At 47.1% G+C, this 27,490-nt stretch overlaps 4 protein-coding genes across 9 annotated transcripts in view; 1 reads left to right on the top strand and 3 right to left on the bottom strand.

The window, feature by feature from the left end:
• spata6 (spermatogenesis associated 6) overlaps nucleotides 1-27,490 on the bottom strand; it is a 195,853-nt gene that overhangs the window by 22,034 nt on the left and 146,329 nt on the right. The gene's annotated exons all lie outside the window — the stretch shown is intronic.
• mrpl55 (mitochondrial ribosomal protein L55) overlaps nucleotides 1-27,490 on the top strand; it is a 175,249-nt gene that overhangs the window by 65,261 nt on the left and 82,498 nt on the right. The window lies entirely within an intron of this gene.
• The window catches only part of stil (STIL centriolar assembly protein), a 194,437-nt gene that overhangs the window by 98,776 nt on the left and 68,171 nt on the right, over nucleotides 1-27,490 (bottom strand). The gene's annotated exons all lie outside the window — the stretch shown is intronic.
• bend5 (BEN domain containing 5) overlaps nucleotides 14,255-27,490 on the bottom strand; it is a 308,697-nt gene continuing 295,461 nt past the window's right edge. Inside the window, exons 12-13 of the mRNA XM_051933158.1 lie at nucleotides 17,193-17,286; nucleotides 14,255-14,572 (exon numbers count right to left, since the gene is read on the bottom strand). Of these exons, the coding sequence (XP_051789118.1) occupies nucleotides 14,473-14,572; nucleotides 17,193-17,286 (194 nt within the window). The 3' untranslated portion in view covers nucleotides 14,255-14,472. The remainder of the gene's footprint in view (nucleotides 14,573-17,192; nucleotides 17,287-27,490) is intronic.

Raw genomic sequence — 27,490 nt, 5'->3', positions numbered from 1 at the left:
GTGAAAGGCGCTATATACTTGATAGACAGATGTGAAAGGCACTATAGGGTAGAGAGAGATAAATAGATGTGAAAGGCGCTATATAATTGATAGATGTGAAAGGCAATATAAGATTAACAGAGACCGATGTAAAAGGTGCTATATAATAGATAGATAGATAAAGGCGCTACATTAAGTAGGCAGATGATTTGCTTTGTTCACACTTTCCTTTTGTGAAATGACTTCATTAAGATAATTACTGAATTGTACTTGAATTACACGATTAGCATTTAAAAGAAACGGCCCCAGCCTAGAATTATAATGATATAAATATACTTTATTAATCCCCCAGGGCAAATTAGGTTGACAACACAGCACATCAAAAAACAAAGGATAACAATAAGATTGTTATTGTGCGAAGGGCTTAATTTCTAGCATAGCATAAAAAAAATAAAAATAAGAGAGGATGAAATTAAGCTTGTAGATTGGACTCCCTCAGTAATTGCATTTTCCTTAATGAGGCTGCGCTTATTTTCAACTATTAATTAGCAAATGGCTGGAACCCAGAGTGAACCCGCTAGCTGGCAGTTCAGGGGGTTGTTGGCCTAACGAGGGTTACGGGGGGCAGCTTCGCTTATCTTGATGCTGCACTGAAGCCGTCATCATGTTCAGCGGCGTTCACTGATAAATCTTTCCCTCTTTTCTCGCTGCAGCAGACATCGTCTGATGTGAAAGCCGAGCGCGTCAAGAGAGAGCCACACAAAGGGGGTGGAGACTTCACCCGTCAGCCTCACCACAAACAGCCTATCCCTGCCTAGTGAAAGTGAAGCTCCGCCCACACTGGAGAAGACCGGAGAACCAGCGACCACAAGGCAGAAAGAGCCAGAAACGTGGATGGAGTTAAGGAATGGAGATTGGCTGGGAAGAGAGACGAGACGATTGATGACACTTTTAAGGGCCGTTTGCCTTTAACGACACACTTGCTGCAGTGTTTGACGTACCTGGAAGGGACCTTTTTACTTTTCAGCCGTCCACGTTTAGTTCACACAGCACTGGCTTCGTCTGTCCAAACATCGGCCGTACTCGACTCTTTGTGAGTGTCTGAGAGGAAACGGCATAGCGGGCACCTCGTCCTGAGCAGACTGCATTCCTCCAGGGTGGGTGGTGCCATCTTTTAACTGTTCAACCAGCTCTTTGATGGCCAGTGTGGAGTGCTGGGCCTGGTGCCATCACAACACGAGAGACCCACCGACTCAACACACGACTAAGAAGGCAGGGCTCGGGTACGGGACGCACTCTGGGTCCCCTGGAGGTCGTAGCAAAGGAGAATGAAGATAAAACCGAGTGCCGTTATGAACAACGCTGCACAACCTCTCTATGTACCACAACAACATGGAGGACTTCCAGCCAACGAGTTAATCAGCAGAAGTGTGTCCCAAGGGTACATAGCGGACCCTAGGCTGTGGTGGGCCGATGGTCCCCCTTGTAGATCACTCATATTGGTATGTGGGGGGCAGAGGGTCTTGTAGTTATGCTAGAATGACATTCAATAGAAGTGTGGGGTCATGGTGGTTTTATGCCAACAGCCATATCCCTGTATAGCGCCTTACTGGGACAGTGACAGCCAAGCCAGATGTTTTCTTTCTTTCCAGTCATTCTGGTGTGTGTGTGTGTGTGTGTGTGTGTTTATTAATTTATTTAATGAGCTTCTGTAAAAAGCCAAAATTTCCCCCTGGGGACGAATAAAGTTCAATCTTTCTATCTAACTACAGTAATCTGAATTTCTGTTGTACAGTTAATGGAACGTCCATAAGCTCCATTATCAAGGGTCTTAAACACTCACATCTTCCATTAAATTGCCATAAATGATGTCACACAGCCAAAAGCGTACAAGTTTTCAAAAGTGTTGAAACAGAGGCGCGATTAAGAAAAGCTGAACCTTCCACATGGAAATCTAATCAGCTGGGCCCGTGGCATCGCCTGGCAAAGAGGGCATCGCTAAGCGGCAGCTGGATGGCACCTTACCCGCATCATCATCGCGTCGCCTTCTTGGAGGGAGCATTCCTCAATGGCGGAGAATGTGGAAAACTCCAGCTTTGGGGCGATTCCCTTTGAAAACAAAGAAAGAAAGGACATCATAAATACTTTTGTAAAGCCGTGAGGGGCTTCGATTTGAAGACGACGACGCAACAGCCGCGTCACCCTGCAGGGACGGCCATCTTAGGACGAGGGCTCCGCTGCAGTGACATGGCAGTGTTGAATGCTACAATTTCTATCCAGAAAAACGAAGGCAAAGTCAACCTGGTCCTGTGCATGTCATCGATTTCTTTTTTATTTGAGTCACGGCCATTCAGTGGGGTTTAAATCGGACCCCCTAAGTCTTGTCAGGTGCTGCGAGGTCTTCTTTTAAGGCCCAGGAGGATTTTCACTTCTCTAAGCAACACAATTAAACCAAAGACACACGGAGCCCCCCTGCCACTCAGGTCTTCACGCCACGTTGGTAGACATCGTCCAGGTTGACGTGACTGTGCCACGCAGATTTGCTGGCAGTGAACCTCCTGTTCCTGCACATCCCAATGGTGTCCCCAGATCTGGGGCCTCATGTATAAACGGTGCGTACTCACAGAAATGTTGTGTATGAATGTTTCCACGCTCAAATCGCGATGTATAAAACCTAAACTTGGCGTAAAGCCACGCACTTTTCCACGGTACCTCATGCCCTGGCGTACGCAATTTCTCCACTCGGTTTTGCAGACTGGCAGCACTCAGCGTCAAAGCAGTGCTACTGTTCCTGTGATGTCACCCTTTCTTTCTTAGACCCACATTCCTGACGCGGCTTTATAAATACACTGAAATTAACTGCAAATTGTTTATTAGCGTAATGCATCTGATTGTAATTAACCTGCAGCAATATATAATGGTCCAGGGAATAGCCATAGTATTCCAAATAACATAACTGCTTTAGCGTTGTTACGCTCACTGCATCTTCTTCTTCTTTCAGCTGCCCCCGTTAAGGGTTGCCACAGCAGATCATCTTTTTCCATATTACTCTCACTGCACCACTTCGGAGTATTTATATCACTGTATCTGAGTGGGGAATCACAGCAGCAGCTGATCGGAAAGAGAATTATCAGTATACAGCATGAAGCAGACGCTGACTCAGCCACAGCAAACGCTTTAGTCCCTGTACGGACCTCGTGTTTCAGAAACAGTTTCATCCCAAGAACTCTAAACACACTCAATCAGTCCATCAAGTGCTCCTTGTAGAACTGTCTGGACTTAGAAGTACAATCACCTCACTGGAAACTTACACTACAGTTATAATATAACACAACCTGCGCCACTTTATAAAGCGCGTATTTACATGTGATGACGATATCATTTCTAAGACGAAATGCAGCAAAACATGTTGATTATATTATACAGATAAAACTAACTTCATTTAAATAATCTATATTGTTAATAATTAAACATGTGAGGACACGGTGCCGCAGCGCTAGCTAGTTCAGGGATTGTTCCTGCATTGCGTTGTATTCTTGCTCGTGCTGACGCGACACTGGAAGGATAGACGGATAGAATAATTAAACATGTACTACGAAGATATTTCAATGTTCCTTAAAGGTTTTGAAGAATCGGTGTTCTAAGATTACAGATGGCTTCACATCTATTACAGAGCTGATTGTGTGGCGATTGGGTTTTTGGAGAAAGAAAAGTAAGGACAGGAATTGGAGGTTAGTACGTTTGAAAGAGACAGTACTTCTGTAATAAATTATTTCATCGAAGGTCGCACATGGCGCAGCAAGCCTCTTGCGTGAGACATGAACAAGCACTGCGCCACCGTGTTCCCATGTTTAATAACATGCTTTAACTCCTATCATCATGAAAATGATATCACGTATACATATCAGTATTTTAATTATTCAGAGAGCTGTACTATCAATGGATGTAATGGATTCTGTGTCCTGTCGGAGAAAGAGAAAGCCAGTTTAAGAAGCAGGTAGTGATTCACACGCAGAGCACACAGAAGATCAAATACAGAACAAAGCATTTAATGTGCTACTTTAGTTACAATGGGATTTGAGAAACTAGTAAATTAAACGATTTTAAGATGAAGTTTATGATGTTCTACTTTAATGGCAAAATAAACTACGTGATTAAAGTGGAAATTTCGAGATTAAAGTTGACATTTCGTGCTTTTTCCCCACTGTGTGCCTATTTTTTGTCTGTATGACACTCAGACGGTGGGCTACGACTCACCTTTTCACGCCGACTTTGATATGTGACTTCTTTTTTATTTCAGGCACTGTGCGACTTTGTGAATTTGATCTTTCGAGTTTCTCTGACACTCTGTCACTCGATCAACTTCATTTTGTTGATTATATCACTGTTTAAACCAACAAATAGTACGTTTTTCATTTGCCTCCATTTGGTATTCGCTGAAATTCTTATATTTTCCCCCGTGCTTTTCCCTTTGTCTTTTCACAGAAGGCTATTTATATTGATTTGCATATTCAAAGAGGCGTAATTCTCAGAGGAGTTGGAGCAGGACAGCAGGCGCGTGCACGTACGTTACTTTTCACGCAAATCGGGATTTATGTAGTGGAAGAACGTGAAAGTATGCGTGCGCACAGATTCCTGCATCTGGATTTTTCTGTGCGTACGCACAATCCCGCTTTTGTGCTTACGCCATGTTATAGTGCGAGTTCTACGCACGGTGTTATACATGAGGCCCCTGGTGACTAGGGGGCCACTGACCTCAGCATCAAGTCCATGATGCCAGCCTGCTTTGTGCTGCGGCGCCTTATTAGAAGATGTGACCACGAAGGGACACACGAGGTCAGCAGCAACACTCAGAGTGGCCATGGCATTCAAGAGACAACCACCGCTTTGTATGAGCAGGCCCAATGTGTGCCACTCCACACTGAACTGTCGCCACAAGGCAGGTAGGGGGGGCATGGCATCACGCCTTTGGCACCAAATTCTGACCCGACCATCTGAATTTCACAGCAGAAATCGAGATTCCTCAGACCAGGTGACCCTTCTTCAGCTTTGGTGATCCAGTGCCCACTGCAGGCTCAGCTTTCTGTTCACCCAAGGTGGTCTTCAGCAGTTGTAGCCCATCTGGCATGACGTGTTTCTGCTCAACATGGTGTCTACAGAGTGGTCTCCCTTCCAGTCTGGCGTTTCTGTTCACTCACTGGACGTTTCTGTCTATTTCTGTACATTCTTGACTAATCTCTCAAGACTGTTGTGCCTGGAAATGCCAAACACGCCTGCCTGGCACCAACAATCACCGCACCCTCAGAATTGCAGAGGTGATATTTGTTGTCCACTCTGCTGTTTGAAGTGAACGTGACCTGAAGCTCCTGACCGGCGTCTACACTGCTGCCGCAGGATTGGAAGGTGAGATGATGGCACAGGCGTACCGGGGGTCCTAATAATTTGCTCGGTGGGTGCAGAGAGGGGCTGCTCCAAAGATACTTACAGGGAACGAGATGGCACGCTTCATCAGCAGGTCGCGGTTTGAGCCCACGTAGCTGGGGGACAGTCGAGGTCCGGGGTACAGGAACTCGCGGGTGTTCTCAGCCAGCACCGCCAGGGTCTCACCCACTAGGAACAGAGCGAAAAGAAACGTGAACAGTGTGAGCGAGAGACCCCAAAGGGGCGAGGCCACACAAAGGCGGGCGAGGTATCGTACCTGGGGGTATCAGCTGGATGAGTTCAAAGGTGGCCGTGTCAACTGAAAAAAAGAGGGAGAGGGCAGATTAAGGCACAAAAAACGGGCCCAGAAGTTTCTTAAAATATCGCGATGTTCCTTACGTTCCAAGAGCTCTGCAACATGTCCTGGATCCACAGCTTCTCCAAAGACCTGCAATGCAAGCAGGAAGAGACGTGACTGTCATTGTGGGTGGCACACAGGATCAGACTGTGGTGGAACCAACAGGGGCTCATTTACAATAAATGAGAACAAAAAGAGAGACACACACAAATGTATTCACTTTATAGCGCCTTCACAAACCACAGTCTTTAACAAGCACCCAGAGCAGGAGGATCATTCAGGCACGTCACACAACCAGAGCAGGGACTTCCGCGGAAATAATAAGCGCCCCTGTGACAAAGCAGCGGTCACACAACGCTGCAGCACACGGGGGTCCCGGACGGAAGCAGACTTGTCCGATCTGGCACGGCTCCTACCTTGTGGAAAATCATCTTTTCCCGAAAAACCATTGGAAAGACCGGAGGCAGACACTTGGTCTTCAGGTATTGCCCAGGATGCCAGACCTGAGGTAGACGTCTTCCTTGTTCATCAGCACCTCGCCAGGACAGGTGACCTAAGGAGAGGACATGAGGGAGAAGGTCCGTTTGCTCAGAGCCACCGTTGTCTAAGGTTACGCTGCCCAGAATTTCCCCACCGGTTGACCCTCCTGATTTTTGGAGATGCCTGATCCATTCTAATCAAGCACAGCCCCACAGACAGCACTCGCCACCTTAGGGCACGTTCTAATGTGCTGCCACGTTAAAAGCTGAGGAGCCCCCCATCCCACCTCCAGATGTCCCAGGCACGCCTTCTCATCACATGAAGTATCACAGTGGTCTCAATTCAGGGTCACGGGGAGCCAGAGCCAACCCCAGCAGTGCCAGCGGTGTCCTCAGACGGGCTGCCAATCCATCACAGGGGCCAGTAAGCCTACCACTCCACTGGGGGCCTGTGCTTTAAACGCATGGGCACCAGATCTCTGTGGCAAAAGTAAAAGAAGCCACAGCGTCACCTGTGCTTTATGGATGGGCATGCAGTCCCCAGAAAACAAGTCGCTGGCAGCAAAAGCAGGTCTCACTTGCCGGTGAAACCCTACAGCCAGGCCCTGAGGGCACTGTGCGGGTATTTTTCAAAGCTGTGCCACAAAAGAACATTTTTTCCATAAATGACCAGCTAGTGTATAATCTCATGGAAGGTTAGGACAGCTTTGGCAAGACGTCTTGTCTTCCGGATGAGCAGCTGGCCCATTATATAATATTTAAAAAGCTGACTTATCTGGCCATCAAGTGCCTCTTTATCCTGAGTGCACTGGGCATAGGTGCCAGGCTCCTACAGCCAACACCAGTACCATGAAAGAAGCCTCTCAAAAAATCAATCTATGGTGCCAATCAGAGGAAGGACAGTCGTGTGACAGCTCGAAGGAGGACAAGCAAACTTCCCAGAGACGGCGCCCCATCCTGGTGCTTAAGGCGCCGCCTTCTAAGCCTCCCGAATAAGTAAAGCAGTCCCCCCGATAACCGCAATGACAGGAGCAGTCACACAATCTGCCGGGCAGCAAATGCCACATTCTCTCTGTACACTGGCCGAGCACTCGAAATCAGAAAGAAGAACACAGACAAGGAGGACCGAAGTGCTTGACTCCATGTTTAAATGCACCCAGCGCATGATAACCACACCGTATTAAATCTCCCAAACCGTAACGCTCACCCACTGCCAAACGTAAAAGAATGTCCTCAGGGTTTCCGCCCAGAGCCCGCCCCCGCACGAACGGGATTGGCTGTCTCTAACACACCGCCGTGACGGATTTGTTGTAGTCGCTGCCAATCAAATGAAAGCCATAAACGACCGTTTTGCATCCTCTTTTTCTTAAAACAACCGGTTCTATTATGAAATGTAACAAATCTATAAGAGCGCCGCGACTCAATTAAAATAAATGTAAATTAACCACGTAGAAAAGATACTGAAAATAAAAGATAGAACCAAATTAGTGCAGAGCGGGTCACAGATTACACTCGCAGAAAAGTTAAAACCACAAATCACATTTTAGATTGGCTTTGCTTGCAGAGCTTTACGCCTCGGGGATCCTGCGATTTACGTCACCTGCATATTCTTAAAGCACAGCGGGCGTCCGCGCTACTTACGGCTTGGATTTCGAGCTCCACGGTACATTTTAAAACTTTTGGTGCCATTGCTTTACCGTTGCCAGGTCCAGCTCGGAGAACCTAAAAAAAAAATACCCGCCCACATCGATGTTTCACGCAAGTCCCGAATAAGCCCATCCCACTAGGAAGAAGGAAAGAAAACAGTGAGGAAGGCGGGGCGAGCAGGCCAGGGGGCCGGGCAACTATGCTTGTGGCCAATCCAGTGCCGGAGTGGAAGCGAGGGTAGAAATTTGAAAGACGTAGATTGGCTGACCAACTGTCAATCTGTGGGCTGCTAAGAGACCAAGCAATGTGTTAGACTAAAGGAAGAAGAACGCGTCCGTAGGGGTGTTAAAATGATTTTAACGGGTGCACAAAGACATAATAAAGCTATCGCCCTGTGAATTAAGACTTCATAAAAATACGTGCACATGATTGAATCAACCAGGCTGAGCAGCAGACTTGAATCGCTGCCATTTGCCGCTGTCCGGTTACTAGACGGGAGGCGAGAGGCCATCAATAACTGAACAGGAAGTGAAAATAATGCAGCCATTTGAATGACAAAGACTGGAGCTCCGTGAAAACGCGCAAAGAAAACGAATGCATGGAAACGCGCAGCTCTTGGTAACCGTGCAGCTTGGCGTCCTCGGTTTGTCATGGAGCCCGTTCGTTTAACGCGCCCAGCGTCCGTGGAAGGCACGCTCATCCGGTTAAATGGCGGAGGGCTCGGCGTGTGGAAGGTTGGGCGGTGCAAATGGTAGAAAACCAAAAAAAAAACAAAACCAAATGGACGAGAAGAAGTAATCGGGATTGCCCCGGTGAAATCACTTGCTGCAGAGCTTCGGTAGCTGATGTAAACGTTATAGACACGTGAAACGGATCAAATTATCATGGACTTCGTGGTGATCAAAAGTTCAGATCTGCGGGTTTTTTAGAGGGGCGCCCCGCGGTTTATAGGGAGGCGTCAAGGGTTCAAGAAGAACATGCAACGTGTACCGTGTGTACACAGAACTCGGTTATAGAATGAAATGCCTCGCCGGGACTGCGCCTTTGAGCTTCAACCAAATCACAAGCCTTCCTTTCTTTTTAACTTCCTGTCCATTTCACCATTCTGGCATATATTTGAGAGGTTATTGTTATTAACTAAAAATGTATTATTGACCTTTTGTAAAAAGCCAAATTCCCCCGAGAACAAATAGCAACAGACTCTCAGCCATAAATGGGCCTCCGCCAGACAACAAGTGGTTTGTCGTGACAGGGTCCTCTTTATTATGTGGACCTCACCCAAATATCGCCAGCCTGGTCACTGTCAGGGTCACCTGCTGCTGCAGTTCAAGATGGCCTCCTTTCTCTAACATCTGTAACCCCAGACAACTGGATACCAGAGGATCGGAACGGACAGGAGAGACACGCACACCTGCATTCATGTCTATGTCCACAATGATAAAGAAAGTACAATAATCATATTAATACAACCTGGGGAATAATCAGCGCGCCCGGCTTAGACTACCAGATGGCTCTGTCTGAAAATGGCTGCCAATTCAGGTGACCTTGTCTTCCATGGATGGCAAATGGCAGACAGATTGAGCTTCTTTGTTACATCGGTGGGTACCTTAGTGCAGCGTCCATGATGTGTCATCTCCACCAGTGTGATAAGCCGACTCCGTACCTCATACCAGTCCTATTGAGCCACAACTCAGCCCACCGGTCCCACTGAGCGACAATCTCATCCAGGCTGTCCTCCTGCAGGGGGCGTCACAAATCCTACCTGTCCCTTCAAGTGCAGGCAATAGTGGCCTGTCATCGCAGCCCACCTGTATTCCCCCAGTCTAGCCGACTGGTCACTTTCTGAGATTTTATTGTTACTACTTTTAACTTGTAGTAAATTTTAATGTATTACATTTTTAATTCCATATTTTTATCATAACATTATTACAGCAAGCTAATCAGTGTTTGATTGATCTATCTATTTAATATGGTGTCTTTACAGCCTATCTACTTATATATATATAGTGCCTTCTATCTATCATATAGTGCCTTTCACATCTATCTGTATCTCTTATGTTGTGCATTTCACATTTTTCTGTTTTATATATTGTGCCTTTCCTATCTTTCTCTCTATATCATATATAGTGCCTTTCCTATCTATCTATCTCACATATATAGCACCTTTCATTCCTATCTATCTATCATATAGTGCCTTTCACATCTGTCTATCTGTATCTCTTATGTAGTGCATTTCACATTTTTCTGTTTTGTATATAGTGCCTTTCCTATCTATCTATCTATCTATCTGTCTGTCTCTATATTGTATATAGTGACTTTCCTATCTATCTGTCTCAATATCATATATAGTGCCTTTCCTATCTATCTATCTCTATATTATATATAGTGTCTTTCCTATCTATCTGTCTGTCTCTATATTGTATATAGTGCCTTTCCTATCTATCTGTCTATCTAGTCTGTTTCTATATCATATATAGTGCCTTTCCTATCTATCTCTATATTATATATAGTGCCTTTCCTATCTATCTGTCTGTCTATATTGTATATAGTGACTTTCCTATCTATCTATCTATCTGTCTCAATATCATATATAGTGCCTTTCCTATCTATCTATCTCTATATTATATATAGTGTCTTTCCTATCTATCTGTCTGTCTGTATATTGTATATAGTGCCTTTCCTATCTATCTGTCTATCTAGTCTGTTTCTATATCATATATAGTGCCTTTCCTATCTATCTATCTCTATATTATATATAGTGCCTTTCCTATCTATCTGTCTGTCTATATTGTATATAGTGACTTTCCTATCTATCTATCTGTCTCAATATCATATATAGTGCCTTTCCTATCTGACTCTATATTGTATATAGTGCCTTTCCTATCCATCTGTCAATACATTATATATAGTGCCTTTTCTATCTATCTAATCTGTCTCAATATCATATATAGTGCCTTTCCTATCTATCTATCTCTATATTATATATAGTGCCTTTCCTATCTATCTGTCTGTCTCTATATTGTATATAGTGCCTTTCCTGTCTATCTATCTCTCATATATAGCACCTTTCATTTTTACCTATCATATATAGTGCCTTTCATTCCTATCTATCATATAGTCCCTTTCATGTCTGTCTATCTGTATCTCTTATGTAGTGTATTTCACATTTTTTTGTTTCTTATATAGCGCCTTCCCTAGCTAGCTGTCTATCTATCTATGATATAGTGCCTTTCACATCTATCACCAGACTTCACATCATCTGACTTGAATGAAAACGCTGACTGAGCTCACCCCCCCAGGACATTAAATAGCCAGAGGGCGGGCCCATGAGCAGTGATGTCAGAGTGTCCCCGCCTCCAGGGCTCCACCCAGAAAGTACACAGAACATTAGGATGTTTAAAGAAACTGTACATAAGTACATACATAACAGAAATGACATAAAATATGAAAAATAATAATCCAAAAACAAGTCAAGAAACAAAGATAAAATACACTTAACTTCAGGCTGTAATATAAGACTCTTTGTGGTCCTTTTGAAATGCCAGCAGGTTCTGATTTTTCTTTTCAGCAGCCGAATGAACAAAGGTTCAAAGGGTAACCCAGCTCTGAATTGTTCCGAGGTGAGATGTGAATCTTGTGACCCCAGAGCGGGCTCCATTGCAGTGGCTTCCAGTCCACTTCCAATTCCTGGAGTCTCTGTGCCCAGCTCTTCCGTGGTTCTCTCTTCGATGAGTCCAGGGGGCGCTCCACCGCTGTCTTGTTAAGTTGTGGGGTCTTCTGAGAGCGCACGTCGCACACACAAGCACTTACTTTGAAATTCAGGTGATCTTCTCCCCCCTCGAAACCTGCGTGCGTTAGCAATTTTCCGAAAAAAGCCATCCCTTCCCAGCTCCAGGGCTGAAAGTAAATGAGTCTCGCCGGCAGGCAGCAAATCTCGGCCGCTCATGAGATGTGTAATTCGTCTAATGAGGAGTGCAGTTATTATCACGAGGGTGGCCAAGAACTGCAAAGAGGATCCCCTTGTGAGAAGAGATTGTTTAGATATTTGTGTTCATAAAGAAACGGGAGACCAGGACTTGTTTTCCTTCGTAATTTTCTTTATCCACGGCCCTGTGTATGGTGGGGGGGGGAGCTCGAGTCTCTCTGGTCGGGGGGCTGCCACGGCGATTTTAGCAGATCGCTTTCCCTAATTACTCAATTACCATCATTTATGGCTGCAAGACATTAATTTTAATGGAAATGAATGGATGTGGGAGAGGGTGCGCAGACGGATTGCGAGGTTCCGCTCGGGAGCAGCAGGTCGTTGATATGCGAGGCGTTTCGCCGCCCCGGTCTTTGTGGGATTGGGTATTTAATAAATACATCAAGTCCATTTTTCTTCATCGTGAATACAGTATCCCGTCATCACTGCAGGGCTTCACATTTCGAGATATTTGTTGTGCAATTAAGCAGCCTCTTGGGTGCTGGAGATTGGGAAAGACACGAAGAAGGAGACGCGCCTCTCCGAGAGAGCAACGCTAATGCAAGAGAATTATTTTTTTTTCTTATAAGAAGAAACATATTAAGAATTTATATGTCTTCAGGCATGAATTGCATTATATAAATAATTAGGATGTTAAATGTCTACTCTACTTCAGCAAGCACAACATAATAATCCGGAGTGAGCGATAAAGATTAGGTCGACGGTGAAGAGAACCGCGTTTGTAGTATGAGGGGGGCCGGGGGGGCTGGCTTTGTGAGACTCTCCTCACATGCATAAGAAAGAGACCCCAGGGACAGACTGGAGCTAGCAAGGGGCTGCCAAATACCCAGGACCACCTTTAGCTCTAAGTATTAGGAGATCTTAGCATTGCAGTTTTGGCCAGGGGTTTTCGGTGGTTCCCCCTCTCCTACTTGGGTGTTTTTAACAGAGAGTGACGCCAACTTTCAGGGCTGGAGCTGCTTTGTGTTTTGAGGTAAGTTAGGAGTTTGGGGCCTCTTTGAAGGTTTGGGGGTCCAACTGTCCCCACCGGCCATGCTTTATTATTATTACCTGAGTATCCCATAATGCTCCTGGCCAGTGATTTTCCTGGGTTCCTCAGGTACTGTTGGACTTTCAGCATCATACACTCTCATCCAGCTGTGGCCTGTGACCAGATAGAAAATCAGCCACTTCACCCCCATGGAGCTCGTCCCTGGAGCCACAGCCATCTGGAGGCTTTCTCGGCTGCTTTGGTGGTGTTGCTGATGGCTCTCTTCTTCCTCCTCCTCCTCTCTCCTTTGGTGCCCAGTTGACCCGGGGGATCTGGCCAAAGATGCCCCCCTGCCTGGCAGGCATCTTGCTCTCCAGCCCCCTTGTGTGCCATCACTGACCAGTCCCTTATGTGTCAGTGACACAAGAACAACTTGGTCGGTGGCTACAGAGGTGGGAACAATATCTGGCCTCAAGGTCCACTTCCTCACCTTCTTATTCTGTTATATTAGTTATGGAGTCACGCAATGACAGGCCAAAGAGTGAACCCCAGGTGTTGGACTGACGCTAATGTTAGATAAAGAATGACAAGGTGACAGCAGAGTGTCCTCCGCAAAGGAGTGACCTCCAGTTGGCAAGGAGACACAAACAGCACATCAAAGAGTGACTCCTGACCCCCCCCCAGCTGATAGGGTGACCCCTGGACCCCCCCCAGCCAATAGGGTGACTTCTTAAAAAAGTGACCCCTGGACCCCCTCATCTGCTAAGGTGACCCCAATAAATAATGACTCCTGACCCCCCCAGCTGATAGGGTGACCCCATCAAAGAGTGACCCCCCCCCTGGACCCCCCAGCTGCTAATGTGACCCCATCAAAGAGTGACCCCCCCAGGGGTCACTCTTTGATGGGGTCACATTAGCAGCTGGGGGGTCCAGGGGTCACTCTTTGATGGGGTCACCCTATCAGTATCAGGGGTCACTCTTTGATGGGGTCACCCTATCAGCTGGGGGGGGTCAAAGAGTGACCCCCCCTCACCCGTAGTTCTTCCCTTCTGTTTCTGTTCCGTCTTTGCGCCTGATGTTACTAAGCATGTCAGACTTCTTTCTGTTATCTTCTTGTTTTTCAGTTATTTGTCTCTTACTCACGTTGCGTTTTCATTTTGCCCCCCATGCTGCGGCTGTGGTGGTCTCAGGTTTATTTCAATGCTCTGTGGGTTTCTCAGTTTTAATTTGCTGATTTGGCTTTTGGATATTCTGCCCTCAGTTGTGAATTTGATTTTCACTTTTCACCTGGTGGTCTCGTTTTCTTTTGAGATGTTGCCCACCCAGGCCTACCAGAAGTGGCTGTCACAAACCCCCCCCCGCCCGTTTGCACCCGCCTGGCACGCATTTCTGCTCATCAAAGAAAACACACAGAGCAGTGGTGGCCATCACTGTGCTGTTTAATGTTAAAGTCCAATACAGGGGGCTTTGTCTTCTGGACACTCATGGGTTATGAAACTGAAGAAGCTTATGAACGTGTGGCCTCCACGTCTCCGGATTATTACAAGGACAAGGAAACGCCAAGGCAGGACAAGTGGAGCACAGCAGTGGGCGGCCGACTCCAGAAGTGTTGACGGGGGGCCGACTCACACTCCCGTTAACGAATGTTCTTCCGTCTCTCAAATTTGCTGCCCTCCTGGACACTGCGGCTCCCGTGTTCTTGCGTTTGCCTCCCGCCGGCCAGAGTGTGCAGACTGCTGTGGAGAGAAAGAGAAACGGCGTGAGGCGCCACAGAAAACGGCAGGAGACGTGGACATCGTCAAGGACCGCGGGCGGCGGCACAGACATGACACGAGGAAAGGCGAGTCGGAGTACATGGAGGTGACCAGGATGTCCTCATCGTTCACCAAACTCTGAGGTGGCACCCAAATGGAAGAAGCAAACTGAGAATGCCAATCAAAGACACACAACGCTCTGTTTGAGTGGGAGGGGACCGACCTTTAACCTTTGCTTTGTTAGTCACGGGTCACAACCTCCCAAAGGCCCGCCCCCTAACGCATCACGGCAGCAAAGCCACACGATTGGGCCGTTTGAGGAAAGAACAAAGTGGTTCTGGGAAAGAAGCGAATGATTTAAAAGAGAATTTAAAGTCAAAAACATCACATAAGGGATGAGAAAAAAAAAGAATTTCAAAATGGCGTAAATGATGTGAAACTGAAGCCCCTCGGACTGCAACACGACAGACCACCTGTATGTCTGCACACAGGTCCTTACTGACTCGTTTTAAAGTCATCACTCTGCACTCCTCAGTCAGGTCTCCTCTTCATCAGCTCTTTTCATCTTCCTCCTAACTCACCCCCTGCAGTCCTGCGATTGTCCTCGTCACCCTCCTCCGGACCCTCAAGTGCTGCTGTGTCCTTACGGAGACCAGAACTGCAGCCAGGACTCCAGCTGGAGCAGAACCTCCTCACGTCAAGGCGCTATATAATGGCTTCTACTCACAAGGTGGACAGACCACCCCCCCCCCCCGTTGTGTACTCAAGTCTCACATTTACTGACATTAAATGTCATTGTCCCCAAACCTGCCCACACCCGTCTGCTGCCCAAGCCCCTCTGTGATGAAGGGGACCTTTGAGTACTGACACGTGCCATTGGATCTGTGCTCAGCCCTCCAAAGACGTCTTCTAGCCGGCGTGAGCCCAGTCAGGTGGTCTTACCTGTGACGGCCCCCAGCTCATTCCTTTTACTGTTTGTCCTGTGGTTGGTCACAGGCAGTGACAGAGAAGGCGTCCCGCCAATGTCATAATCAGTCGAATTCTGAAACCTTTTGACCTTTTACCCGCTCGGCTCATGGTGGGCTAATCATGCCCGCCCCTTTGACCCCACAAGTGGGCCAGTTCAGTTAAGTCTTCTCCCACCCGTGTCACTGCGTCCCTTGAAGTGGCCCAATGCGCTCGTTGACCTCTCACTCCCCCGCACCAGTTGTAGGTCAGAGGGGATTTGATGGGCAGCGTCTTGTGCATCGCTTTGACTTGTGAGCGGTGCCAGGCTAAGTCCTTTAAGGGGGAGTGCGTCCCCCAGGCCTGTTAAGGTGGACGGGACGTCCTTGTGTGAGAACACCAAAGTGTCCATGCAAAGAAATGAAGTGACGTGTCTTACTGTTTTACGTCACCAGCGTGTCTTCTAATCCCAGTAGTCGTGAATGACAGGCCCGCTCCCTGGACTGAGCAGGAGCTTCGTGGCCGTCCCAAAGTCAAACAAAGCCCAGCAGTGCTCTGACCTACGAATGCAAAGCTGGCACGGCGCTAGGGGCTCAAATCCTGCTCTCTGCACACGTTTTAAGAATATCGGCACTGGACGTGCACGAGCCAACATCGGCCCACCGTCGGCTTTATTTCCACCGCTAGACTGACGCGTTTCTTTGCTGTGTTCATATTTTTGTTTTCGTTCCCTCAAAATCAGAAGTGATCTTTAACAATCGTGACGGTTTTACCAACTCCCGGGTGACATATTTGTGTCATTGTCCCACTGCACTTTTCATTCTCCTAAATTGTCACGTCTTGTGCAGTAGTCATGGAGCCGTAGAAGTGCACCGAGGCCGTGCCCCTCTGTAAAGGGCATGGAGCTGGGCACAGGGATTTGGCACCAGATGGCACAGGCCGTGACACTGCAAAGACTTCATAATTCAGGAAAAGCCATCAGAGCCCACCAAGGCGGGAGAGGAGCCTCTCATTCTTTGATTGTTTGGCCACCCAACCGTTCATATTACAAGAATAACAATTAAAATCAAATTTCAGCACCTGCCCTTCAGAACGGCCCACCGCCTGTTCAGGGCCCACCAACACTGGATGGGATACCACCTTCTGGATGAGGTGTAAAACTTGAGGTCCTAACAGCCTCCTGGCATCTTTCAGATCAAGTAGCGTGTATCCCGATGTCCTGGCTAAACTGGCCCTGGCTGTCGGGACCCTGCCACCTTAATCATCACCCCTTCACCACCTACTGCCAGTTTACGGATTGGCACGGAGACCACTTTGTGTGTAATGTTTGGAATTTCTGGTTTTGGTTATTGAGTTTTGAACTGCTTTTATTTATTTTTTGTGGTTCTGTGTTTCCTTCTATGTACGCTCTTTTTACTTATTTTATTATTTTTGTAAATGTATATATTCTCTTTGTAATAAATCTTCAGAATTTTTACAGTGTACTACATACTCCCATGTGGTGAGACCCATTGCCTGTTTTTGAGCAGGCCAGTGAGAGCTTCTGGTCGGTTTACTGTGGCTGTTGTTGAAGGACTTGCCCATTTCGCTATTGTGTGGCGCTACAAACCCAACACACACAGACTGGCACACAGAAAAGGCACAGCCATGTTCTTACCTGCTGGGGTGAGACAGGGGCTTCTCCTCGAGCAGGCTGTTCAGTCTGTAGTAGTCCAGGAAGGTGCGGGCCACATTTCGACCAAGCTTCATGTCTGTACAAGTGTAAAGGTCAGGAAACACAAACTGCGAGATCAGCATTGGCACACAGCAGCACGGTCCAGGGGACTGGAACAGGCCAGTCAAGGACCACTAATGTCCGCTTGGGATCAGCAAACATCTCTCTCTTATATAGTGCCTGTCTAGCATGTATATACTGCTATTTCATATCTATCTATTATATAGTGCCTTTCACATGTCTATTTAATCCTACCAACTACGCTATCCATTTATCTTATAGTGACTTTCACCTATTATATAGTGCCTTTTGATCTCTCTCTTATAAAGTGCCTTTCACATCTATCTATTTTTTTTTAACATTTTGTTGAATTTATTAAAAGCAAATAACATTCCATACAAGCAAGTCCAATTTTACCAAACTAAGTTCAAATCAAATCAACCCCCATATTTATCGATGTAATCCTGCCAACTATACCAAATCTGTTAGAGTATCTATCTATGGATTTAATCCTGCCAGTTGTTCTATCATATCTTTCATATCTATCTATCTATCTATCTATCTATCTATCTATCTATCTATCTATCTATCTATCTATCTATCTATCTATCTATCTATCTATCTATCATGTAATCCTGCCAACTACGCTATCTACCTACCTACCTACTTGTATGTCTGTCTGTCTGTTTTGTTTATTTTGCTGTTAATATTAATTCTTTCTTTTTGTATTTTATAATTTTTTACCATTAACTGTTTTCAGTCATTGCTTATTTATTTCTTTTGTCTTTTAATTCTGTTCATTCCATTTCTTCTCTTTCTGCTTGTTTTTTTGTCAAACCCAAGGGGGCGGGGCCACCTGACACTGCAGCTGATGATGCTGCTTGAGGTGTGGCCAATAGAAAGCTTTGATCCCATTTCCCAAGTATGATGCTGTGCCATTGTCTTTTCCTGCTTTTGTTCTTTGCCCCCCCCTGCCCATTTTGTGTTTCTCTCTCCATTTTTTTTCCTATCATTTTGTTCTTTGCGGTTTGTTTTTGGTTATTTCCCTTCATATTTTTAGTTCCTTTCCTGGCTGGAGTTCAGATTTATATTTTATGTCATCTTTCTTCATTGTTGTACGTATTAATCTTATTGATGTTTATTGATTGCAAAGCCGGTGTGGGGCTATGAGGAAGGACTCCAGGCAGCTGCACTCCTCTGCATGTTTATTAGACGTGAGAGCCTCGTCATTCATCTTTTTCTTCTCACTCCTGCAGTATTACGGATTTTGTCATTCTGGTGCCCCCGTTGACGTCTTAGGCCCTTTCACTCTTTCAGCAGTCGCTGACTGGTTGATCGTGAATTCGTTTTCCTCGCATTTGATCTCACATTTGAGTCTTTGTTGAGTTTTTCACGCTGCTCTTTAGGCACTAGTCACAGCTGACGCGCTCTCGCTCTTGACTGACACTCAGTAGTCGTTCCCTGTTTTCTAGAAATTCTCTACTCATCCGTCCACTCATCATCAGCAGGGATGTATCCCACCCGCAGGGGGTACAAGGCCAGAGCCAGATGGGGATGGCACCCCCCAGTCCACATGCAAACACAAACACACGACTTAGTGAGCACGTCAAGCAAAGCAAATGACTTTGGATTGTGGGACAAATGGGGGTCTCAGGAGGAAATCCATGTGGAGCGTCCAGAATAAAACCACAGCACAAAGAGTGAAGTGAAGTGCCAGTGCTGTGTGCCAGCCCACTGTGATGCCCTTGATGGTCACTTCAGTTTGTTGCTCTTTAGGTGCCAGTATGGCAGCTGCACACACAAGCACAATACACTCTGGTAAGTGGAATTTGGGTCCTGAAGATGAGGCCAGTAGCCACCCCATAGGTGTCCAGTCACCATGGCCAGTAGGGTCAGAGCCTGGGGGGCTTTAGAAGTTGTCCATTTCTCATGTTCTGTGTGTTGCATTTGAGTTTTCATGTGCATGAGAGGTCCACCGTGTAAAGGTTTCTAGTGCCCGGCCATGTCCTCCTCTTCCTCCTCAGACAGGGTGTCACCCGTTTATGTGCTCCCTCCTCATCGTCATTTGTTTCAAACCCTCCAGTCTCTTGGCATGTTCGGGGGTCTTAGTCTCAGACCTTCTTCATCCGTGTCATAGACCAGGTGCTGCCCCCCCCCCCCTCACCCCGTCACCCTTTAAATCTTTTCCAAGCACTCTTTGACATGAAAAGTAGCCCACCTCATCTCATCCAACACATCCATTTGCAGTAAATAATCCCACCCTGCAAATTTCAACAAAACAAAAGCAAATAAATATCTGAGGACAGACACGGGAGGTAAATGAGTGCACCCGTCACCCAGAACTGTCAGGCTTTGTGCTGACATGCGGCCCACCGACGTGGGGAATGCCAAGCAACGATGGCGCCAACTGCATTTACTTTTAGATTTACGCTTGCTTTTATTTCCACAAAGGATGAAGAGCGATAAATTCAGCGTGAAGATTCGCCTGCACATAAATTCAAAGGACAATGTGCTGAGGTGGTGGCCGACTGTGGCCTCGTGTCCCACTCTCGGGGGGCCAATTCATCCTTCACAAGTCTCACTGTCATGGTTTGTTACCCTCCTGCACTTGTGTGCCCACTGGGCACTGGCATAAGCTGGCAGGAACCCAACTTAGGCAATCAGGTACGAAAGCAGAAATGAAAGCTAAAAGGAAGGGGAGAGAGCAGGGTGGGAAACTGGCACCTCATGCCAACACTGAAGCGGGCAGTCATGAAGACGATGGAGAGGAATAGCGAGAGCCACTGAGGTGCTGACAAAAGAGGGCGAGAAGCACGGGGCGTCCCTGCTGTTTCCAGTGGCCTGACCATTTACAGGCCCCATTGTCTACCTTAGGACTTCACTGATGTGCCCCCCATAATGCTGCTGCTCTGCTGCTTGGCCTGGAGAAACAAAAGCAACAGCTGCTCTCGTACAACTCGCCCTGCTCCTGAGCAGCCCACCTCACCTCGTAATGGCTGTGCAGAGATTCTACTTGTGAGATTCTACTTGTGTGCTCCTCAGGTGACCCACCTGCACCACGTAGTCATTAGACAAAGAGGGGGCAACGGGGCTCTCACTCTACTGATGAGCCCCACCGGGGTCACATCACCTCCTAGTAGGACCACCAGAGAGAGAGGACTACTGAGCCGACCAGATGTGGGTGAGGACTCGTGTGGCCAAAAAGAAAGCACTGAATGAGCTGGACGCTTGTGCTGATAACCCATCAGGCTGTACTGGCAATGGGCTCGAGTGTATAATTAGTCTGATCTGGGGCCCCGCCCACAGCTTCTAATTTATATGTTATCTCATCTCTTATTTACATTTAATTGGAGTTCAGACTCCACCCACAGCCTCATATTTACATTTGAGTTGAAGCTCCACCCACAGTCTCTTATTTATATTTAATTTGAGTTGAGACTCCGCCCACACCCTATTATTTACATGTAATTTGAGACTCCGCCCACACCCTCTTATTTACATTTAATTTGAACTGAAGCTCCACCCACAATCTACACATTAGAATCTGAGTTGAGACTCCGCCCCAGCCTTTTGTTCATAATTAAACTGAAGCTCCGCCCACAGCCTCTACTCTAGATTCTGAGTTGAGATTCCGCCCCAGCCTTTTGTTCACAATTAATTTGAATTGAAGCTCCACCCACAATCTACACATTAGAATCTGAGTTGAGACTCCGCCCCAGCCTTTTGTTCATAATTAAACTGAAGCTCCGCCCACAGCCTCTACTCTAGAATCTGAGTTGAGACTCCGCCCCAGCCTTTTGTTCACAATTAATTTGAATTGAAGCTCCACCCACAGTCTACACATTAGAATCTGAGTTGAGACTCCGCCCCAGCCTTTTGTTCATAATTAAACTGAAGCTCCGCCCACAGCCTCTACTCTAGAATCTGAGTTGAGACTCCGCCCCAGCCTTTTGTTCATAATTAATCTGAGCTGCTCCTCTCCTCTTAGGCCTCTTTAATGTCACATTTGGACTTCATGCCCTGGCTCTCCGTTACGTTCACATACACCTGTGGTATCGGCCTGGCCCCCTCTTTACAGTTAACTGTGGCCGAGACCCTCCTCCTTTCTCCTGCATGTAATATTCCCACCCCGCTGTAAAACCGTCTCTGCTGATGCTGTCTAGGGAAGCCACAAGAGTTGGGTTTCAAGTCTCACACCTCAAGTCATTGTACGGACCTCAGCCTGTCATCAATGACTTGTGTTAACCATGGAAGATGTCCTGGGATGGACCTTACCATGAAAGGTGCTATATGATTAACAGACTAAGAGCACGGGAAGGCAGCCGAGAGAAATCAACAACTAAAGAGAAAAGAATCCAAATACAGCCATCTGTAATTAGCCTGCCACTCGAGCGCTGTCAGGCAGTGGCAGCAGGGTGGCACAGATGGTTAGCGGGGTAATGCGGCGTGACGCCCCTCACTAGGGCGAGGGCACACTGTCATTTTACTGACTGTCAAACAGTGGGGGGCGGCCCTTGAGGTGTGTGGAGATAAGGTTTTCTACCTGTCTATCTATTATGTAGTGCCTTTCGTCTATTTGTCTCATATATAGCGTGTCTGATGACTTTTTTATCTCTCTATGATATGATGTGGCTGTTCGTTTATCACATGCAATGCCTTTCCTGTCTGTCTGTCTGTCTGTCGGTGGACCCAACTGTCTATCATCCAGCAGGCCAGCCACACAGCCGACGTCATTTCTCCTCTCGTTGTTATTCAGCTTTTCAAAGAGGCCTTGGGGTCCCATTGGGGTCCCGTTGGGTTGCGTAACGATTACAAATGGGAGGAAACAAACGATGAGCGATGGTACTGTGCTGGACTTTGAGCTCACATTCGCTGGACAGGAAGGGAAAGACCAGGTGGGGACGGGACGACCTTCGGTGACCAGGGAGGGACTTGATCTCGGGGTCCCCGGTGCCAGGAGGCAGTATTGGGCTTTCTTGCAGGCTCCTCACAATGTGCTACTGTTATCTTCAAATGCCAGGCCTTGTGTGCCACCTTGTTTTAGACAGATGGCACTTTACTTGTCCCAAGGGGTAATTCCACTTTTTATTTTAGATACTATAAATATATATATAATATATAAAATGGCTGTGTCACATGAGATACCCACATGAAGAAAAGGGGCACATAAATGAAAGAAAACAAATCAGAATTAAAAAAGAAAAAAGAACAATTCCAACATTATACAAAAACGGGCAAACCTGTTAAACGTCTGCAAAAGACCCCTGGGCTGTGTAAACGCCTCACATTCTACACGACTAGAGATGGCACGCTGGGTGGGGGCTTCATGGGGTCCAACGTGATGGGACGCTTCCATCTGATAAGCCCTGTGTATGCAAATGCAGGGTCCCTCTCATTTGCATGTAGCTGTTGTTATGGTAACGACACGTCTACGAGGAAGTGTGTGTGAAATGGAAGAAACGGACCGGGAAACGATGGAGGGAGAAAATCCAGGGAGGAGTCGCCAGTCAAGGGGAGCGAGCGGCAAAACGAAACGCAAGCGAAAGTGCAAAGGCTCCCCGACCCTCAGAACGGGAGATGAAGAAACAGCACAGGAGCTCAGACGCCATGAAAGGTGCAAAGTAAACGGCGACACCAGAATGTGACGTCAGAGCGACGAGGCAAGAGTCCAAATGTAACTAAATGAGAACTCCAGAAAACCGAATCACAGAAATGAGACAACAACGCGACACCACAAGATGGTGACATCCAAATGACGTCACACATGGTGTCAACGTGTGGACATGTGACCAGCGATAAAGAGGAGGACAAAAACACCGAAAAATGGGGGCAAACTACACAATGACATGTGACACGTGACAGAAAACAGCACAGTCAGGGTAGCGGACCACCAAGGAGGAATGTGGAGTGACCAGGAGATGGAGGCGGAGTCAAAACCAGAAAACGAGCCGCACCTGTGAACAAAAGCACAATGAGAGACAAAATGGCGGAGAAACTGACAGGACGGAGGAGGAGGAGGAGAGCCAAGAGGATCGGAAACGAGATCACAACCGCGAGATCTCCCACCCGGCGCCAAACCCAAAATGAGAAGCCAGGCAGGAGTCCAAAGAAGAGAGAAGAGCCAATCACAAGATGGAGTGTCAAAAGAGTTTGGGAATCCGTAAACTCGGACTGCGAAATCCTCTCACTTTAAACGTTAGTGTTGGCTGTCCTAGCGATGGAAATAACCAAGATGGCAGCAAAAGTAAATCTGAATACGAATGGGAGAGTCCGAATCCTGAAATGAACGGTAAAGTGACACAGAAAACGCACGAATAACGAAACCAAAAGGACCTCAGAATGAGACTTGACCGGACCCCTTCTAAAGACGGCCATCGTGTCAGTAGCCAAAGGTCACAACCTCTGAGGGCACGCCCCCTGACAACGCAGGGAAGACAAAATGGCTGCAACCGCCAGGAATTCAAGATGGCAGCCACCCAAAAGTTAGAAACAAAAACAAAGAGAAGCAGTAAATCCAAAACACTGGCGTAATCTGGGGGCACAAAAAACTCCCAACTTGAGGGCTGATCTCTAAAAACGGTGAGAAAAAAATGAATAATTCAACAACAAGAGAAGAAAACAGCGGCAAACACAAAAGAACGGCAAACAAAATGGAGGCAACATGATGTCACTCATCTGAGGGAGAGCTGGACGTGCGTTTGGTTAAAAGTCGTGACCAACGACAAGTGCAGAGAAACACCAAAAAACGACACTCAACGCATCCAAAATGGCGTCACGATGACATCACAGGTCACACTGATGTGTGACAGCAACACAACACTGCTGGCAACAACAAGATGAGGGAAACAGAAGAAAATGGCAGCAAACACAAAATGACAGCAATCAAAAATGGTGCCATGATGGGCGGTCACACGTTGTGTCAATGTCCGCACATGTGACTTGTGTTACCAGTGGCAACAAGAGGAGAAAACCACCAGAAAATGACGGCAATGAAAATGGCAGCACGTTGTCGTCACTCATCTCTCGTTGTCACCAACATGAGGATCAAGCCACCACAAAAATGACAGTCAACGCGTCCAAAATGATGTCACAATGACGTCACAGGTCACATCGATGCCCAGACAGCAACACAACACCACTGTGAACAACAAGTTGAGGAAAATCACGAGGGCAGGCCATGAAGACATCCCAAGTACGAAATCCTGACAACGACGTCAATTGGCATACAGCGCCATCTTGACATTTTTAGACAAATCTGCCATCTGACAAAGTCAGGCGCCATCTCACATAGTGGTAGTGTGATGATGTCGGGACACGGGACGAGTAACGCAATGCAAAGAGAAGAAACAGGAGAAAATGGCGGCAAACGCAGAACAACAGCATCCAAGATGGCGCCCCGATGATGTGTGGACATGTGACAAAGTGACGTTACCATCAACAAACTGAGAAAACTCCCCAAAAATACAAATACAAACACCAACATACGACATGGTGGGCGTCACGATGACGTCACTCGCCTGTCTGGACGTGTGACTGAAAATGAAATGTCCAGAAAACTGGGATGAACACAAAACGATGGCATTCAAAATGGCGTCCCAATGATGTCACAGGTCACGTGAACAGCAACAAAACACCCCTAACTACAACGTGATGAGGACACCAGCATAAAATGGTGGAGAACACAAAATGCAGGGTTCCAAAATGGGTCCACGATGTGTCAACAAAAAAATAAAAACACAGTCACCAAGAAGAAGAAGAGAAAACCACCAAAGAATGGTGGGGAACACAAAGCAACAGCATCCACGATGGTGCCACTACAATGTCACACGTCTGTCAATGTCAGGACGTGTGACGTAAAACACAGCAGCTACCAACAGGATAAACAGAAAAAACAACGGCAGCAAACGCAAAACGATGGCCTTCAAAATGGTGTCACAAGTCACGTTAATGTTTGGACAGTAACAAAATACCGTTATCAACGACGACACGAGGATTAAAATGGTGAAGAACACAAATCAGCAGCGTCCTAAATGGCACCATAATGGCGTCAGCAAAATGTCCCCAAGAATGACGCTTATCAGAAGACCCTGTTAATGTCACCATGTCAGTGTTCCTCGATTCTTCGACCTGAAGCTTGGCCGGGCCTGCAGTGCCAGCTGCCATTTACATAGTAGTGGGGTGATGATGTCATAAGCCACGCCCACTTGCTGGCACATGACTGCCCCCATGCAAATAATGCAGGAAATGGAGGGGCAGAGGAAGAAACACAATTGTGGTGCAGTGATGTCACCGTCACTGACCTTAAAAATCAATAAACGTGAAGTAACAGGAATGGCAAAAGTGAAACTCGTGGGCACATTAATCGTTACACTTATTAAACTACCGGGTCGCCATCCTGGATTGTCATTTCGTATCGTGGGTATGTTTGGACTGGTGCAGCCATATTGTTTACAACTGCTACGTCCATTGCCACTCAAGTGACATCAGAGTCATGTGACACGTTATGTCTTCGTTCCCTGTGTCCAAGTGCCATGTTGGTGTTGTCATCGACCTCTCTGAGCTTCCCTTACCATTCAGAGAGTTGTGTCGTTGCTCGAGCTTCTCCATTCGGTGAGTTGGGTTTTCCAGGATTTTTGTTCCTTCTGTTCCCAGTGACTGACATTTTTTTTCATCAGTGACAGAACAAGAAGTGCCCACCCTACTCAATGCAATCGTGTACCTAACTGAGAACTGGCACACGCCAATGCCATTGGAGGACAACAGTAGATGCCAGGTGCCAAAGGCTCAATGGCTCCACCCTGATGCTGACTGAAGTAATGGAGCCTTCAGCCTTGGAGCCTCCACAGGTGCCGGTCAGGACTTCACCTCCGGGATTCCTGCTCCTCCACTGCCGGAGTTCACCCGAGGGCCGCTCCCCAGTTTCACCTGCACTGTCCTCTGGTTGAAAGCATGGACAGGCACCACTGAACTCCAGTGCCGCCCCATGCCAACCAGATGAAAATGGGCCAGAGTTCATGTGAACCCATATAATGAAAAAATAGGAAGAATCTGGAGGCGAGAAAACGTCGGAAATGGGACGGAAAAATCCAAATGCGGCGCTGCGGCCGAACACACCGAGGACATTTAGAGAAAGTCCACATGTGCAGAACAACCAGCGGGGAGTCTTTAGTCAGGAGAGATAAAGACAAAGATGTGGGTTTTAACCTTCAGAGATCCCCGACCTGTCACATCTTGACACCCCAAACAGAAAACGGTACACACACACACACACACACACACACACACACACACACACACACACACACACACACTCACACATACACTCACACTCACACACACACACACACACTCACACACACACACACACACACACTCACACACACACACACACACACACACACTCACACACACACTCACACACACACACACTCACACACACACACACACACACACACACACACACACACACACACACACACACACACACACACACACTCACACACACACTCACACTCACTCGATGAGGATTTAGTTAACACCAAAACGCCGACGGCTGACACTTTCGTTCATTTGTTTCCCCTCTCGTCCCATCGCGCCTCTGCTGAGCTGCAATATTTATGGCTTAATGATCGGCGTCTTCTGTTGTGTTAGTTAAGGAGTCGGAGACGCTGAAGGTTAAGGAGCGCCGAGGGAGACGCGATCTGCACACCGCTAGCGGACACGAGCGGGCACCCTCTGGGCATCTGAGGACACACAGTGACAACGGCGGAGAGCGCCTTTATCCACTGCATGTCTATAATATAGCGCCTTTAGATGACATTTGTCTATTAGATGGCACCTTTCATTGACATCTCTTATATAGTGCCTTTAATCTGTCTATCGTATGTACCCATCTACCTGTCCAGCACAGAGTGCTTGTTGCTTAGCCATCTCTGTCGTCGTCACCCCTTCCCTGCCTTTCTCTACTCAGGCTGTCAGCCCCTCCATCCTCTCCTCCATTGCTCAGCTCAGTCCATCTTTTTTTCTCCATCCCCGTTTCTCTCCTCTGTTTGTCCATTCTTGTCTCTCACCATCCATTTGTCCTTCCATGTCCGCTTTGTAGTGACGTCAGACCTCAGTGCCACGGGGTGACCACCCTGGACAGAATACCAGCTGTCAGTTCCCACTGATTATGATTTCTTCTCCTTCTTATTTGATGTCACCTTCTCTTTCATGACTTTCTTTGTGTCCCTTAGCGGGTT

The sequence above is a fragment of the Erpetoichthys calabaricus genome, chromosome 10 (genome assembly GCF_900747795.2).
Source record: "Erpetoichthys calabaricus chromosome 10, fErpCal1.3, whole genome shotgun sequence".
NCBI classification, from domain to species: domain Eukaryota; kingdom Metazoa; phylum Chordata; class Cladistia; order Polypteriformes; family Polypteridae; genus Erpetoichthys; species Erpetoichthys calabaricus.
Note: the sequence above shows the minus strand (reverse complement) of the source record. Positions and strands in the feature narration are given on the sequence as shown.